The 19,340-nt window shown below is 40.7% G+C and overlaps 2 protein-coding genes across 7 annotated transcripts in view; one reads left to right on the forward strand and one right to left on the reverse strand.

Moving 5' to 3' along the window:
* CCNY (cyclin Y) overlaps positions 1-19,340 on the reverse strand; it is a 290,463-nt gene that overhangs the window by 17,245 nt on the left and 253,878 nt on the right. For all 6 annotated transcript variants that reach the window (XM_036261758.1, XM_036261749.1, XM_036261741.1 and 3 more), the window contains one exon: positions 9,533-9,699. In XM_036261758.1, coding sequence (XP_036117651.1) covers positions 9,533-9,699 — 167 coding nt within the window. The remainder of the gene's footprint in view (positions 1-9,532; positions 9,700-19,340) is intronic.
* On the forward strand, positions 14,500-15,762 carry LOC118630028 (golgin-45-like). Its single transcript, XM_036261734.1, is given in 1 exon segment — positions 14,500-15,762. A coding segment is annotated over 1 exon segment (1,185 nt). The 5' UTR covers positions 14,500-14,577.

A 19,340-nucleotide genomic window follows, 5' to 3' on the forward strand; every position in this document is an offset into this window, starting at 1 on the left:
GCTAGATACATCATAATTAAAATTTCAAACATTAAAGACAAAGAAAGAATCTTAAAAGCAGCAAGAGAGAGACAGAAAGTTACCTACAAGGGAGCTCCCATTAGACTGTCAGCTGATTTCTCATTAGAAAAACTGCAGGCCTGAAGGAAGTGGCATGAAGTGTACAAAGAAATGAAAGAAAAGGGTCTGAATCCAAGACTACTTTATCCAGCAAGGCTATCATTCAAAATTAAAGATGAAATAAAGAACTTCATAGACAAAAAAAAAAACCTAAAGGAATTTATCACCACCAAACCAGCACTGTAAGAAATGCTAAAGGGACTGCTGTAAGGAGGAGAAAGAAGAAAGAAGAAGAGTCCTGGCTGGTTTTGCTTAGTGGTTAGAGCATTGGCCTACAGTCCAGAGAGACCTGGGTTTGGTTCCTGCTAAGGGCATGTACCTCAGTTGCAGTTTGTCCCCGGCCCTAGTTAGGTCATTCGGGTGGCAACCACTTGATGTGTCCCTTTCACGTCGATGTTTCTCCCTCTCTCTCTCTCCCTCCCACTCTATCTGAACAAAATATGGAAAAATGTCCTCAGGTGAGGATTTAAAAAAAAAGAAGAAAGAAGGAGGGAGAGAGAGAGACAGAGAGGGGGGGGGGGAACAGAGCCATAACATAAAAATGATAACTAATAAGTATCTATCAATAATAAACTTAAATGTACATGGCTTAAATTCCCCAATCAAAAGACATAGGGTAGCTGAGGTGGACAAGAAAACATAACCCATATATATGCTGTCTACAAGAGACCCACCTAACAACAAAAGACTCACACAGGATGAAAGTGAAGAGATGAAAAAAAAATTTTCCAGGCAAATGGAAATTAAAAAAAAAAAAGCTGGTGTAGCAATACTCATATCTGATAAAATAGACTTCAAAACGAGGGCCATAATAAGAGACAAAAAAGGTCACTACATAATATTTAAAGGATCAATCCAATGAGAGGATATAACCCTGGAAAACAAACATATGCACCAAAACACAGAAGCACCAAAATATATTTTAAAACTGCTAGAGGACTTAAAAGGAAAGATCAATAGCAATACAATCATAGTGGGTAACTTTAACACACACACACCACTGACACCACTGGATAGATTGTCTAGACAAAAAATTAACATGGATACACAGTCCTTAAATGACCAACAGATCACCTGGACTGAATTGATATTTACAGAACAATTCACCCCAAAGCTGAATATACATTCTTCTCAAGTGTACAGGGGACATTCTCAAAGACAAACCACATGTTAGGACACAAAGTAAATCTCTACAAATTCAAGAAGACTGAAATCATATCCAGCATCTTCACAGATCACAATGGCATGAAACTAGAAATGAATCACAATAAAAACACTCAAAAACATTCAAACACATGGAGGCTAAATAGCATGTTATTAAACAACGAATGGGTTACCAAGGAGATGAAGGAGGAAATTAAAACTTCCTGGAAACCAAGGAAAATGAACATACAATAACATAAAATCTATGGGACACAGTGAAAGGAGTCCTGAGAGGGAAGTTCACAGGACTAAAGGCCTACCTTAAGATACAAGAAATATTCCTAATTGGCTTTCTAACCCTACAGCTCAAAGAACTAGAACATAAACAAAAAGAAAAATCGAGAATGAGTAGAAGGAACAAAATAGTGAAGGTCAGAGCAGAAATAAACAACATAGAGATTAAAAAAACAACAACAACAATTCAAAAAATCAATGAAACAATGAACTGGTTCTTTGAAAAGATAAACAAGATTGATGGACCCTTAGCCAGATTCACCAAGAAACAAAAAGAGAGGACTCCAATAAACAAAATCAGAAACTTAAGAGACGTAACAACTGATACCACAGAAATACAAAGGATCATTAAAACATACTATGAACAATTATATGCCAACAAATTGGACAACCAAGCCAAAATGGACAAATTTCTAGAAACACACAGTCTCCCAAAACTAAACCAGGAAGAGATAGAAAACTTGAATAGATCAATAACAACTAAGGAAATTGAAAATGTAATCAAGAAACTCCCAGCAAAAAAAAAAAAAAAGCCCAGGCCCGGAAAGCTTCACCGGGGAGTTTTAACAAACATTCAAAGATTTAACACCCATTCTCCTCAAACTATTCCAAAATATCCAAGAAGATGGAAGACTTTCATTTTATAAGGCCAACATAATTCGAATTCCAAAACCAGATAAAGACATTACAGACTTCTGGTCAAAATAACAGCATAGGTAAATACGTCTTCCCACAACCACATCAAAGTTACAACTAAACTACAAAACAAACATCATTCAAAACCGCCTGAAATCAAGCTGAAAGGAAGTCCTACAACTATGGAATTAAAGAAGCAGCCACACTGAGACTGGTAGGAGGGGCAGAGGCAGACGGGCTGGTCCCACACTCCCGTGTGGCAAATAACAATCAGGAGAATACCTCAGTTGGGAAGGTCCTCCCTGAGGACTTGAGGGGTCCCTGTCCCACACCAGGCACCCCGCTCAGAGTTCCAGTGCCAGGAAGAGAAGTCCCTATCACTTCTGGCTGGAAAAACCAGCGGGAACTGAGGCTCAGGAAGGCTGAGGTGGCTGGAGCCCCAGGCAGCTCCATTTAAAGGGCCCACGCACGGACTTATCGGACTCACTACCTCTAAGCTTGGAGGGGAGGCAGCTCAAGGGGCGCCAGAGACATACAGGGAAGAACTGAACTGTTTGGCATTGGAGCAAGGGCTGCAGAGGGGGCTTTCTCCAGGACAAATGGGCTGTCAGAGGCCTTTGTTTCTTTGGTGAGCCCTTCCGTTACTCACACTGGTTGCCCAGCTCTGGTGATTCCTTGAGAACCCATCCCACCCAACTTTCAGATTCCCTGAGAACCCCACCCACACAAGCTGTTGCCAGTTGCTTAACCATAGGATTGGTCTCTCTTGGATCCTGCTTCAGGTTTTTCTAAATTCTTTCAAACAAGCAGCATCTGGTCTCAGATAGCCCCATACCTCTCATTAAGTAATACACAGAAACAAGCACAGAGAGGCAGTCAAAATGAGGAGAAACAGGTCCCAAATGAAAGAAGAGAACGAAACCCCAGGAAAAGAACTAAGAAAAATGGAGATAAGCAACCTAACAGATACTGAGTTCAAAATACTGCTTAGAATGATGCTCAATGAACTTAGTGAGAACCTCAGCGAACTTAGTGAGGGCCTCAAGAACATAAAAAAGGACCAGTCAGAAATGAAGGCGGCACTAACTTCATTCAAATAAAGAATCATTTACGCCTTGGCCTGTTTGGCTCAGCGGTTAGAGCGTCGGCCTGTGGTCTGGAGAGACCCGGGTTCGGTTTCTGCTAAGGGCACATACCTCAGATGCAGTTTGTCCCCAGCCCTGGTTGGGTCGTGTGGGTGGCAACCACTCGATGTGTCCCTTTCATGTCGATGTTTCTCTCTCTCTTTTCCTTCCACTCCATCTGAACAAAATATCAAAAATATGTCCTTGGGTGAGGAAAAAAAAAAAGAATAATTTACACAGATTCAATAGTAGAGTAGGTAAAGCCAAGAAGCAAACCATCAATTTGGAATACAAGGAAGCAAAAAACACCCAATGAGAACAGCAAAAAGAAAAAAATCCAAAAAAAATGAGGATAGTGTAAGGAGCCTTTGGAACAACTTCAAGCATGCCAACATTCACATCATGGGGGTGCCAGAAGAAAAAGAGAGGAGAACAAGAAATCGAGAACCTATTTGAAACAATAATGGCAGAATACTTCCCTAACTTAGTGAAGGAAACAGACATACAAGTCCAGGAAGCACAGAGAGTCCCAAACAAGATAAACCCCAAGAGGCCCACACCAAGACACATCATCATCAAAATGCAAAAGGTTCAAGGCAAAGAGAGAATCTTAAAAGCAGCAAGAGAAAAGCAGTTAGTTACCTACAAAGGAGTTCCTATAAGACTGTCAGCTGATTTCTCAAAAGAAACTTTGCAGGCCAGAAGGGAGTGGCAAAAAATATTCAGAGTGATGAATAACAAGAACCTACAACCAAGGTTACTCTATCCTGCAAAACTGTCATTTAGAATTGATGGCCATATAAAGAGTTTCCCAGACAAGAAAAATTTAAAGGAGTTCATCACCACCAAACTGTTATTATATGAAACGATGAAAGGTCTTTTTGAAGAAAATATATGAACAAATAAAATGGCAATGAATACATATCTATCGACAACTGAATCTACAAATAAAAGGAACAGGCAGAACAAAAACATTCTCATAGATACAGAGAACATTTTGTTGGTTGCCAGATGGGTTGGGGGAATGGGTGAAAATGGTGAAGGGATTAAGAAGTACAAATTCATTGCTAGACTGACAAACCTCAAAGGGAAGAGGGTTAGGGTGGTAGGATGAAATAAACCAAAGAACTTATATGCATAACCAAAGGACACAGACAACAGTGTGGGGAAAGGCAGGAGGGGGGTGAGAGTGGGAAGGAGGGGGTCAATGGGGAAATAAATGAGGAACATCTGTAATACATTCAACAATAAAGAAAAAAACAAGAACAAAACAAAACAAAAAAGACATTACGAAAAAAGAAACTAAAGGCCACTATCCATGATGAACATAGATGACAAAATTCTGAACAAAATATTAGCAAATCAAATCTAGCAATACATGAAAAAAATTATTCATTATGACCAAGTGGGATTCATCCCAGGGATGCAAGGATGGTACAATATCCGCAAATCAATAAATGTGATATACCATATAAGCAAAATAAAAGATAAAAACCATATGATCATATCAATGGATGCTGAAAAAGCATTCAACAAAATCCAGCACCCATTTCTGGTAAAAACACTCAGCAATGTGAGAATAGAGGGATCATATCTTGACATAATAAAGGCAATATATGAAAGACCTACAGCCAACATCATACTCAATGGGCAAAATCTACAAGCATTTCTCTTGAGAACAGGAACCAGACAGGGATGCTCACTCTCGCCACTCTTATTTAAAATAGTACTGGAAGTCTTACCCACAGCAATTAGACGTGAAGAACACATAAAAGAAATCCAAATTGGAAAGGAGGAAGTGAAACTGTCATTATTTGCAGGTGACATGATACTGTACATAAAACACCTGAAAGACTCCATAAAAAATCTATTAGAGCTAATAAATGAATTTGGCAAAGTATCAGGCTACAAAATTAACATAAAAAATTGGCGGCATTCTTGCATACTAACAACAAACTCAATGAAAGAGAAACTAAAAAAGTAACCCCATTTACCATGCAGCCAAAAAAATTAAGATACTTAGGAATAAACTTAACCAAAGAAGTAAAGGACCTATTCACAGAAAATTACAAGTCACTGAAAAAAAAAATAATAATAATAATAAATAGTGGAAGATATAAAAAAATGGATGCACATACCTTGTTCATGGATTGGAAAAATTAACATCATTTAAATGCCCATACTACCCAAAGCAATCTATAGATTCAATGTGATCCCCATCAAAATACCAATGACATATTTCACAAAACTAGAACAAATAGTCCAAAAGTTCATATGGAACCAAAAAAGCCCTGGCCGGTTTGGCTCAGCAGTTAGAGCAGTGGCCTGCAGTCCAGAAAGACCCGGGTTCGGTTCTCGCTAAGGGCATGTACCTCGGTTGCGGTTTGCCCCGGAGCCCTGGTTGGGTCGTGCAGGTGGCAGCCACTCGATGTGTACCTTTCACGTCGATGTTTCTCCCTTTCCCTCTCTCTCCCTCCCACTCTATCTGAACAAAAAATGTCCTCGAGTGAGGATTAAAAAAAAAAAAAAAAAGACCCCAAATAGCTATAGCAATCTTGAAGAAGAACAAAGTAGGAGGGATCACAATACTGGATATCAGGTTATACTACAAACCATAGTAATCAAAACAGCGTGGTACAGGCACAAGAACAGGCATAACAGGCATATAGATCAATGGAACAGAACAGAGAACCCAAAAATTAACCCAGGACATTATGCTCAATTAATATTTGACAAAGGTGGAAAGAGCATACACTGGAGTAAAGACAGCCTCTTCAATAAATGGTGTTGGGAACACTGGACAGCTACATGAAAAAAAAAATGAAGCTAGACCACTAGTTTACACCATACACAAGAATAAACTCAAAATGCATAAAAGAATTACATGTGACCCATGAATCCATTAAAAATCCTAGAAGAAAATGTAGGAAACAAAATTTCGGACAACACACGCAGCAGAATTTTCACTGATACAACACCTAAGGCACTAGAAACAAAGGAAAAGATGAACACATGGAACTACATCAATATAAAAAGCTTCTGCACAGCAAAAGAAACAACCATCAAAATAGAAAGGCAACCCACTGTATGGGAGAGCATAATTACCAATGATATATCAGATAAGGGGTTAATTTCCAATATATAGAGAGTGCTCATACAACTCAACAAAAGGAAGACAAAGAACCCAATTAAAAAGTGGGTAGAGGAACTAAATAGACACCTCTCCAAACAGGACATACAAATGGCCAAGAGACAATATGAAAAAATGCTCAACATCACTAATCATCAGAGAGATGCAAATTAAAACAACTATGAGGTATCACCTCACATCTGCCAGAATGGCTGCCATCAACAAATCATCAAACAACAAGTGCTGGTTAGAGTGTGGAGAAAAGGGGACTCTAGTACACTGCTGGTGGGAATGCAGACTGGCGCAGCCACTATGGAAAACAATATGGTGTTTCCTCAAAAAATTAAAAATTGAACTGCCATTTGATCCAGTGATTCCACTTCTAGGAATATATCCTAAGAAGCCTGAAACACCAATCAGAAAGAATATATATACCCCCATGTTCATAGCAGCACTATTTATAGTCACTAAGATCTCGAAACAGCCCAAGTATCCATCAATAGATGAGTGGATAAAAAAGCTGTGGTATATATACACAATAAAATACTATGTAGCTGTAAGAGAGAAAGATCTCTTATCCTTTGAGATGAAATGGAAGGACCTGGAGAGTATTATCCCAAGCAAAAAAAGCCAATCAGAGAAAGACATTTATCACATGATCTCACTTATTTGTGGAATATAATAAACAAAAGAAACTTACGAACAAAATAGATCCAGAGACATGGACGTGGGGTGCAGACTGACAAATCTCAGAAGAGGTGGGTGTGGAGGGAGGGAAGAGATAAACCACAGAACTTTTACACATGTATGTGTAAACAAGGACACACACAACAATGCTGTGGGGGTGGGCAGGATTGGGAGGAGGGTATTAATGGGGGAAAAAAGAACTATCTGTAACATAAATTAATTAATTGAGACGATTTAGTTCTTTCTTGACAAAAGCAATCAATCCTTTTTGAGAGCCAACCATAGCTGGAGTTCCATCTGTAGTGAGGCCACTTAACTTTTCAAATGTTAGCTCAAGTTTTTCTTATTAATAAAACAAGTCCTCACCTCTTGTAGTGCCATGCATGGCTTCCAGTGACAGCAGTTCCTCTCACATGTCAAATTCTGCAGTTATCCCACAAATAAAAATGGCCAGTAGGCCAGTATTTATGTCCATTGTCTTGTTCCAAGCCAGAGATAAAAATTGGAAATCCTTCAGTGTTGTTTCAATTTCTTGTGCTAAGTCAATAATTCATTCTGAGGTGGTTCTCTGAGACAAACTAGCACTCAGAAAAAATTTTACTTTGTCTGATGCTAACAACTCCACTGCAGCCACCATGCACTCTTTCACAAACCCTTCCTCTACATGAGGCCTCAGATTCTTTGTGATTAGTTTGCTCATTAAATAACTTGTCTGAATAACACTGTTTCTGTCAGAAGGAGACCCAGTGAAACCAGCTTGTTGTGATTCCAATCTCCACTGAAAAGCACTGATTTTATCCAGATGCATCTGGCCTCCCAATTCATTGAGTTTTAAACTATAATGACACCCCAGATTGGCGTTTTTCATTACTACTAATGCATCACCACAAACAAGGCACACAGGTTTGCCTTTGACTTCGACAAAAATATAATCATTTTTCCATTTCTCTTGGAAAGATCGACACTCTACATCAATTTTTCTTTGTAGTCCCCATTTTTAGGGACTACATCTTGGATTTGGAACTTATCCAACATTCATTATCATCGACTCTTGAGGTCTTTTCTGTGGACTCTAATTTCCTTAATCTTCATCTGAAATTCAGTTTTTGTGAGGATTGTTGATTGTGGATGTGTGGCTAAAGGCTGGATTAGTTATTATCTGCGTCAACCAAGAAGTTGACAACATTGTTGCCAATCATCAGAGGCAAGGTCATCAATGGAAGGTCACCCACATCTTGAGGAATCAGCTCATTGCTAGATCACAATACAGGCAAACGGACCACAGGCAGCCAACAAGAAGCATATGTGTCTGTCCCGTCATGTACTCACATGTTTCCTGTCTATACTGTAATGGATGTTCCTTGCTAGTCCCCCCAAATTTACATTATTATTATGATTCACTTAATATAAATTTATGTTGCTATGAAAAAAAGCTCCTAGATTTATTGAATTTCAAATCCTGCCTGTGATTATCTTGGCAGAGCCACAGCAAATGATTCCTTAAGGCTTATATGGTTTATGGGCTGGATGTTCCCCACCCCTGCTATAAACCATAATCAACGATAAGTAGCTCATCTTGATTGTTTCCCAAAATAGTTCCTTCCTCCTAACAGGCTCTAAACCTATTTCATGCATTCCCAGACCCCAGACATCTCAGGGCACAGGGCTGCAGGTCTCCTAACAGTCCTCAACTAAATCTGAGGACTGAACCATATGAGAAATCCTAAGGCTGCCCTGAGAGCTATGTGTTGAACAGCCCTCTCCTCCCCCCCCCAGGGTTTATGGCACTTCCACTGAGCTGTGGGCACTTGAGCCCAGCTGGGGAGAACATGCAGCCCTAACAATGAGATCCATGTGGAGCTTCAGGGACAGAATGCCTATTTCAAGCAACTGAACTTGTAAGAATGACAAAGCAGTGAAAGTTTTCTCTTTGAAACTAAAAATAAATAATATTTTAGCTCTTCTGATTTTGGGGTAGGCTGTTGCCTACAAAAGATTGGTGCAGGACATTAACTTTGTGTTACAGCCTGCAGTGAGATACAGCTGGGATGTAAACTGCCAGCCTATGGAAGGCCCTGGTCTACACCTTTCTAATGAAGGTAAAGGAAGACTTGATTATAATATAGTTTCACTAAACCAGTTCCACAAAACAAAGTTTTGCCAGTACCTATTAATGATCCACAACAAAGAGAAATACAGGTTATTGCATGTAATATTCCATAACTGTGCCCTCATTATAAATCAGCTCCCAACAGATATTCAGTCAAATTCATTCATTCTGTATAATAAAGAGCCTTCAAAAAGGACACACTCTCCTTCCCAAACAGTTGCACTGACTATACCCTGCTCCCCCTTCCAACATACATACACTCTCACACACATACACACACACACTCACATGTCCTCCACCGTGATATCTTTCAGGATCTGGCAGTAATCCACATTCCACACAGCCTGGTCATCCCACACCTTGGAGGCCAGCAGGATTGCCCCGAGTACAATTCGTTTCCAGTTGGCTGGACAGATATCTATCTCTGCATATGTTAGAAGTCTTTCAAGGTATACCTAGAAAACAAAAAAATGTCAGAGCTAAGCAACTTGACTTGTTTTCTTTCACATATTAGCATACATAAAGAAATTCTAAAATTGTTTAATTACACTTCATAGCCTTTAAACAGAGATTTATTATCTGACCATACTTATTTTTAAAAAGTCAAAAGGCTCAAATAGTCTGATGTATAATGTACACATTCTGTAACTGGACTGTGTGGATGTAGCTGGATCTTAAAAGACTCCAATGCAGGAACAAAATCTAGAGTCTTAGATTAATTTTTCACTATATCAACTATGATACCGACACAAATGCAACAAACAACAAATGTTCCAATAAGCAGAACAAAGAATGTGAACAAATAAATCTATTTTTTCTATCTGTAGTTTTTTAATTAAACTTTTTATTTTGAGGTTTTTGTAGATCTACTTGCAGTGTTGATAAATCTTTTTTTTCTATTGGGGTAGTATAAAATTTACCATTTAACCTTTTTTGAAGTGTAAGTTTCTGTGGCATTAAGTATATTCACATTGCTATGAGATCATCACTGTCCATCTCTACCTCCAGAACTTTTTCACCTTCCCAAATTGAAACTCTGTACAACACACCATTTCCCTACCCCAGCCCCTGGTAACCATCCTTCTACTTTGTCTCCATGAATCTGATTTCTCTCAGTACCTTATATAGGTAGAATCATATAGTATTTTTCCTTTTGTGTCTAGCTATTTCAGTGTGAAGTAGTATCTCACTGGTTTGATAAACCACATGTTTTAATTAAAATGGGTTAGTTGATAAACCCATTTTTAATTAAATAATTACAGGTGAAGATAGAAAATAAAATAGGATTCATAAACTGGCACAATTTAGTTTGAGGACATACATCAGAAATACCCACAAAGCGCATCGCTTGAGTTGGGTAACAAGGTATGGAATGCCTTTTAAAGTTTCCATTGGTAAAAATCTTGGCTCAGCGGTTAGAGCGTCAGCCTGTGGTCCGGAGAGACCCGGGTTCGGTTCCCGCTAAGGGCACGTGCTTCGGTTGCAGTTTGTCCCCGGCCCTGGTTGGTCGTGCGGGTGGCAGCCACTCGATGTGTCCCTTTGCATCGATGTTTCTCTCTCTCTCCTTCCTACTCTATCTGTACAAAAAATGGAAAAATATCCTCGGGTGAGGATAAAATAAAAAAATCTATTTATTATACGTCTCTGAACTGTGGAATTCTTTTTCTACAGTTTATCATTTACAAATTGGAACTGCTGCGTCAGAAACAAGTTAATCATCCATACTTTTGTAAAAACTTGCTAACACAGGTGAAATCTATATAGTGTTAAAATTATTCAAGGTTTTAATGCCTGTATATTCTTAAAATAGGATATTTCTAAAAAGGCATGTACAGAAAGCAAAATACACAACAAAATATAGATTATTTTCAGTTAATGTCAATGCTCATAAACGGGACAGGAAAAGTTAAAAATAGGAAAGAATCCACACCTGTTACATCATTAGGGCTCTGGGAGGAGGCTGTACTTTAGGAAGCTCTTGAGAAAGAAGGTAATTAACAGATTGATTTAGAGAAGTTTGTTAAATAACATGCATGTGGAAGTAGAAGAACAAGATAATGCCAGAGCTGACAAAAAAAGACCACAGGATGAGAACAGATAAATGACAGGTATGGTCAAACAGGAGGACTTTATTTGTCTAAATACCTAGCACTCACTATGTACCAGGCTCTGTACTCATCACTGGAGACAAAGTGTGGAGGAGGGCAGTGACAACTCTGGCTGCCGAGGGGAGAGGGGCTGGAAGGGAGCATGGCAGATGGGAAGAGGCATTAGGAGATTATGAAGCAGTCTTAATAAAAGACCAGTGTTTGGCAGTGGAGACTGGCACTCACATTCCAGAGATTCTTATGACCACAAAACCCACAAAAGGTGGCTGCTGTGGGAGACCCCAGACTTCCAGGTCATGCAGCTGGACGAGTGACACCTTCTGAGACAGGGTACACCAGGAGGAAGAGGTTAGTGAAAAATGATTATAAGGCTGACTGTGGATGTTTTCTTTCGGAGATGTCTCAGAGGATGCCATGTAGGCAACGTGCTTGCAGGTCTGCAGCACAAAGGAAACATCACTGAGAGAAATTTCAGAGTCTGTGACACACAAACAGAATATATCATGGGTATGGATACAATGACCTGGGGAGGGGGAGGAAGAAAACGGGGAGGAGGAGGAGGAAAAGGGGGGGAGAGAGAGAGAAAAGAAGGGGCTAGGTCGAAAAAAAAATGGCGGCGGAGTGAATGGAGCTACACAGATCATCTCCCAGGACCAAACTGGATTTACAACGAAAATAAAGACAAATCGTCAGGAAGGGGGAACCGAAAGGCAGCCTGGAGGATGACATAACCAGGGACACTGACTCAATCCTGATAGGCTTGCGAGGACGCGAGATGGGGCCCGGAGCCCACGGTCCAAAGCAGCCTGGGCTGGGACCAGCGGACTTGGCTGGGCACAGGGGACTGGGCTGGAAGCTGCTGCCACCTGGACTGGGTGCCACGCCCTCAATTGGTGCCACAGGCTCCCAGACTCTGCCGCCCTTAGCTGGGAGCATTAACCTCAGGTTAAAAGTCCCAGGCAGCCCTGGCCAGTTTGGCTCAGCGGTTAGAGCATCGGCCTGCGGTCCGGAGAGACCCGGGTTCGGTTCCCGCTAAGGGCACGTACTTCGGTTGCAGTTTGTCCCCGGCCCTGGTTGGTCATGCGGGTGGCAGCCACTCGATGTGTCCCTTCACATCGATGTTTCTCTCTCTCTCTCCCTCCCACTCTATCTGTACAAAAAATGGAAAAATATCCTCGGGTGAGGATAAAAAAAAAAAAAAAAAAAAAAAAGTCCCAGGCAGCTCGAGGACGCAGAGTCTGGACAGAGGCTAAATTGGCAGCAGCCACTCACCTTGGGCTCCGGCAGAGGGAAGGCAGACTGGACTGCAGCTATGTGGGGACACTCGGGATTTGGAGGGTGCTCAGAGTTTTGCTGAATGCAGCCACACAGGACTGGGTCATCTTACTCCATCCCAGGGCCCTGGGGAGAGGCGGTGGCCCCTCCCTCGGAGATTCAACACCACCTGGTGGCCATTGAAATACTAACTGAGGCCCATTAACAACCAGCATCTGCTCCACCCTCAGGAAATCCTCTTACACTGAGCATCTGAGGGAGGTTTTCAGGCAACTCAGAAACCAAGGTTCTTCAGGTGACCTCTACTAATAGCCTCTAGGCAAAAAAAGCTAGAGGAAAGTTAAGGCTTGACAGTGGTGGTTAAAGTGGGTCCTCCCTGCCTCATCCAAACCCAGGAGAGGGAGCCACAAACAGCAGAATACCAACACCCAACGGGGAAACTTGGCAGACTCCAAAGCCCACTGTGATAGCCAAAATGGTGAAACACAGAAACAAAACCCAAATGAAAGAACAAGAGACCTCTATCGAAGATGAGATAAAGGAGGTGCAGTTAAGCAAGTTAACATAACTAGAATTCAGAGCCATGATCTTGAGGAAGCTCAACAGCATGTGTAAGGACATGAGCACCATGAGCAAAGACATATAAATGTTGAAAATCAACCAGTTGGAAATTAAAAAAGACATATCAGAAACAAAAAACACACCGGAAGGGCTAAAAAGCAGAGTAGAGGAAGCTGAGAACCGAATCAGTGAATTAGAAGACAGGGTAGAAAGAATCAATCAATCAGAAAACCAAAAGGAAAAAACTATTAAAAAACAGGAAGACAGCTTAAGACAACTGTGGGGCAACTGGAAACATAATAATATTCGCATCATAGGAGTCCCCGAAGAAGAAGAAAATGAGCAAGGGTTAGAAAATATATTCAAAGAAATAGTGACAGAAAACTTTCCTAATTTGGTGAAGAAAGAAGGCATTCAAGTTCAAGAAGCACAGAGTGCCCCAAGTAAGAAGAACCCAAACAGGCCCACACCAAGACACATAGTATTCAAACTGCCAAAAATTAAAGACAAAGAGAGAATCCTAAAAGCAGCAAGATATAAGCAACAAGTTACCTACAAAGGAAACCCCATAAGGCTCTCAGCTGACTGCTCACAAAAAGCACTACAGGCCTGAAGGGAATGGCATGAAGTAATCAAGGTCATGAAAAACAGGGATCTGAATTCCAGACTACTCTACCCAGCAAGGCTATCATTCAGAATGGAAGGTCAAATAAAGAGCTTCCCAGACAAAAAACAGGCTAAGGGAATACATTAGCATCAAACCAGCACTGGAAGAAATGGTAAAAGGACTGCTGTAATTAGAAGGAGAAATGGGAAGAAAAATAGAACCACACTAAAAAAAAATGGCAATAAATAAGTACATATCAATAATCACCTTAAATGTAAATGGATAGAATGCTCCCATAAAAAGACACAGAGTAGCTGATTGCATAAGAAAGCATGACCCATCTATATGTTGTTTACAAGAGACCCACCTCACAACAAAAGACTCATAGATTGAAAGTGAACGGATGGGAAAAAATCTTCCAAGCAAACAGAAAGAAAAAAAAAGCTGGGGTAGCAATACTCATATCTGATAAAATAGACTTCAAAATGAAGGCCATAACTAGAGACAAAGAAGGCCACTACATAATATTGAAAGGATCTATCCAACAGGAAGATATAACCTTGATAAACAATATGCACCCAATATAGGAGCACCAAAATACATTAAAAATCTTCTGGAGGAGAGGCTGGGGCAGGGCGGCTCGGATGCAAGGGGCCTGGGCGGGGAAGTGAATCGCTGATTCCGAGCTGACCCGCCTGGAGAGGATAGCCCCCGGAGCAGGGAGTGAGCGTCGCAGAGGTTTTTCAGTAGAAGTCTTGGGGTGCATTTTCATTGGTTAAAAAATGACTACTCTTGAGAATTTAGAAACTAAAGTCATCCTGACTTCCACCCCAGTCCGGGGAGCAGGAGATGGAATGGAAACCGAGGAGCCATCCAAGCCTGTTGAAGTTGCCCCTGGAGCCCAGCCTCGGAAGCCCCAGGTCCTTTAGAGCCCACGAAAGAAAGCCGTCACATCCCAGAGCCCGGGCGTCCTGCAGCTGGGGAAGCTTCCCACGGAAAAAGCAGTGGAGGTCGAAGCTATGAGGATAATAGTTCCCAAGGCTGCTATCACCCACGTGGTCCCCAACAAAACCGCCAAGGTGAAGCCTGTGGGTCGTCCTACAGGAGAGCTCCCTGGCCAGTCGGAGGGGGCCGCAGAGGCGAAGAGCATGCTGGAGAAGCTCCAGAGCTCCGAGAGGAGGTTACTGCAGGGCAGGGAGGGTCTTTCCAACCAGCTCCGCGTGCAGACGGAGGTCAATCGGGAGTTGAAGAAGCTCCTGGTGGCTTCAGTTGGCGACGATCTTCCCTATCACTTCGAACGTCTGGCCCGTGAGAAAAACCAGCTTATTTTAGAAAATGTAGCCCTAAGTCAGAACACAGCTCAGCTTGCGGAGCAGTTAGAACGAATGTCAATACAGTGTGATGTATGGCGAAGCAAATTCCTCGCAAGCAGGGTCATGGCAGACAAGCTGACCAGCTCCAGGGCCGCTCTGCTGCGGCAGCACCGGGACAGCCAGGGCGCACTGCAGGGCCTGCTGAGTGAGCGGGAACAGCTTCGCCAGGAACTGAGCGCCACCCACAAATTATTGGAGGGGCTCCTGGTCTCCTTGCAGTGGGGCCGAGAGCAAACTTACTACCCTAGCACACAGCCTCACAGCACAGCAGAACTGGCAGCAACAAACCACAAGTTGGCAAAAGCAGTATATTCTCATCTTCTGGGAAATGTTGGAACCAACAGTCAGAAAAAGATTTTGCCAACAGCTGAATTCTGCAGCACCCCAGCGGAAAAAATGGCTGAAACGGTTCTACGCATTTTGGCCCCGGTTACCTGTACAGAGAGCTCAGCTGACAATCCATTTTCTGCGTCTTCACCAACCACCTTACTTGCTACAAAGAAAAACATTGGGCGATTCCATCCCTACACTAGATATGAAGATATAACTTTCAATTGCTGCAATAATTGCCAGGGAGAACTTAGTGTCCTCTAATGTGTCACGCTGGGCGTGTGCTGCAGGCATATGCCTGTTACCAGAGAGTCATTACTATTCAGGGGCTTGGGTTTCTACAATGTTAGACGTGCTCTACTTTCTATTCAAATAATGCATATCCCCAAAGATGTTTCATGTACTAGACTTCAGATGACCCTTTCTTAATAAATGTCTCAGGGTAAGAAAAAAAAAAAAATCTTCTGGAGGACTTCAAAGGAGAAATCGATAGCAATACAATTATAGCAGGGGACTTCAACACCCCGCTCACATCACTGGATAGATCCTCTAGACAAAAAATTACCAAGGAAACAGAAACTCTAAATGAAGCACTAAACCAAAAGGATTTAATAGATATCTATAGAGAATTACACCCTAAAACTACAGAATTCACATTCTTCTCAAGTGCACATGGGACATTCTCAAAGATAGACCACATGTTAGGGCACACATTAAGTCTCTACAAGTTCAAGAAGACTGAAATCAATTGCAAGAAGAACATACAAAGACATTTGAACACATGGAAGCTAAATAGCATGTTATTAAACAATGAATGGGTCATCGAGGAGATCAACAAAGAAATCAAAACTTCATGGAAGCCAATGAAAATGAACACACAACAATACAAAATCTATGGGATGCAGCAAAAGCGGTTCTGAGAGGGAAGTTCATAGCACTACAGGCCTACCTCAAAAAACAAGAAAAATCTCTAATAAACTATCTAATCTCACAACTTAAAGAACTAGAGAGCAAACAAAAAGAAAACCCCAGAGCAAGTAGAAGAAAGGAAATAGTAAAGATCAGAGCAGAAATAAATGACATAGAGACCAAAAAAACAATTCAAAGGATCAATGAAACAAAGACCTGGTTTTTCGAAAAGATAAACAAGATTGATGGACCCTTAGCTAGACTCACCAAGAAACAAAGAGAGAGAACCCAAATACACAAAATCAGAAATGAAAGAGGAGAAGTAACAACTGACACCACAGAAATGCAAAAGATCGTTAACAACTGTTATGAACAATTCTATAGCAACAAATTCGACAATCTAAGCAAAATGGACAAATTTCTAGAAACACCTAGTCTCCCAAAATGGAGGAAGAGATAGAAAGGAAGAGATAGAAAACTTGAACAGACCAATATCAACAGAAGAAATTGAAGATATAATCAAGCCTCTCCCAGCAAACAAAAGCCCAGGCCTGGATGGCTTCACGGGGTAGTTTTACCAAATATTCAAAGAAGAACTAACACCCATTCTCCTCAAACTATTCCAAAAAATTCACGAACAAGGAAGACTTCCAAACTCGTTTTCTGAAGCCAGCATAATTCTAATTCCAAAACCAGAAAAAGACACTACAAAGAAAGAAAACTACAGGACGATATCCCTGATGAACACAGACGCCAAAATACTGAACAAAATACTAGCAAATCGGCTCTAGCAATACACAAAAAAAATTATCCACCATGACCCAGTGGGATTCATCCCAGGGATGCAAGGCTGGTACAATATTCACAAATCAATAAACGTGATACACCACATAAATAAAATGAAGAATAAAAACCACACGATCATATGAATAGATGCCAAAAAAGCCTTCGACAAAATCCAGCATCCATTTCTGATAAAAAACGCTCAGCAATGTGGAAATAGAGGGATCATATCTCAACATAATAAAAGCCATATATGAAAAACCTACAACCAACATCATACTCAATGGGCAAAAACTAAAAGCATTTTCCTTAAGAACAGGAAGAAGGCAAGGATGCCCACTTTCACCACTCTTATTTAACATGGTACTAGAAGTCTTAGCCAGGAAGAAAAAATAAAAGGGATCCAAATTGGAAAGGAGAAAGTAAAACTGTCATTATTTGCAGATGACATGATACTATACGTAGAAAACCCCAAAGACTCCATCAAAAATTTAGTAGACTTAATAAACGAATTTGGCAAAGTAGCAGGATACAAAATTAATATCAAGAAATCGATGGCATTCTTAGACACCAAGAATGAACTCACAGAAAGAGAAACTAAGAAAACAATCCCATTTACCATTGCGGCAAAAAAAATTAAAATACCTAGGAATAAACTTAACCAAAGAAATAAAGGACCTATTCACACAAAACTATAGGTCATTGAAAAAAGAAATAAAAGAAGATATAAAAAAGTGGAAGCACATACCCTATTCATGGATTGGGAGAATTAACATCATTAAAACGTCCATATTACCCAAAGCAATCTATAGATTCAATGCAATCCCCATCAAAATACCAACGGCATACTTCACAGAATTAGAACAAGTACTTCAAAAGTTCATATGGAACCAAAAAAGACCTCGAATAGCCACAGCAATCTTGAAAAGGAAGAACAAAGTTGGAGAGATCACGTTACCAGATTTCACGTTATACTACAAAGCCACCATAATCAAAACAGCCTGGTACTGGCACAAGAGCAGGCATATAGACCAGTGGAACAGAACAGAGAACCCAGAAATGGACCCAAGGCAATATGCTCAATTAATATTTGACAAAGGTGGGAAGAGCATATAGTGGAGTAAAGATAGCCTCTTTAATAATGCTGCTGGGAAAATTGGACAGCTCCATGCAGAAAAATGAAACTAGACCATCAACTTACACCCTACATAAGAATAAACTCAAAATGGATAAAAGAATTAAATGTGACTCATGAATCCATAAAAATCCTAGAAGAAACTGTAGGCAACAAAATTTCAGACATCATACGCAGCAGAATTTTCACTGATACCTCACCCAAGGCAATAGAAACAAAGGAGAAAATGAACACATGGGACTACATCAAACTCAAAAGCTTCTGCACAGCGAAAGATACAATCATCAAAATGGAAAGGCTACCCACTGTATGGGAGAGCATCATTGCCAATGGTATATCAGATAATGGGTTAATTTCCAATATATAGAGAGTGCTCATACAACTCCACACAAGGAAGACAAAGAACCCAATTAAAAAATGGGCAGAGGAACTAAATAGACACCTCTCTAAACAGGACATACAAATGGCTAAGAGACATATGAAGAAATGCTCATCATCACTAATCATCAGAGAGATGCAAATCAAAACAACAATGAGGTATCACCTCACACCTGTCAGAATGGCCGCCATCAACAACTCATCAAACAACAAGTGTTGGCAAGGGTGTGGAGAAAGGGGCACTCTAGTACACTGCTGGTGGGAATGCAGACTGGTGCAGCCACTATGGAAAACAATATGGTGTTACCTCAAAAAATTAAAAATTGAACTGCCATTTGACCCAGTGATCCCACTTCTAGGAATATAGCCTAGGAAGCCTGAAACACCAATCAGAAAGAATATATGTACCCCCATGTTTGTAGCAGCACTATTTACAATAGCTAAGATGTGGAAACAGCCCAAGTGTCCATTAGCATACAAATGGATAAAAAAGCAGGGGTACATATACACAATGCAGTACTACACAGTTGTAAGAAAGATCTCTTGTCCTTTGAGACTACATGGAGGGATCTTCACTATCATCCTAAGTGAAACAAGCGAAACAGAGGAAGACAAGTATCATATGATCTCATTTATT

The sequence above is a fragment of the Molossus molossus genome, unplaced genomic scaffold (assembly GCF_014108415.1).
Source record: "Molossus molossus isolate mMolMol1 unplaced genomic scaffold, mMolMol1.p scaffold_m16_p_1, whole genome shotgun sequence".
Taxonomy (NCBI): domain Eukaryota; kingdom Metazoa; phylum Chordata; class Mammalia; order Chiroptera; family Molossidae; genus Molossus; species Molossus molossus.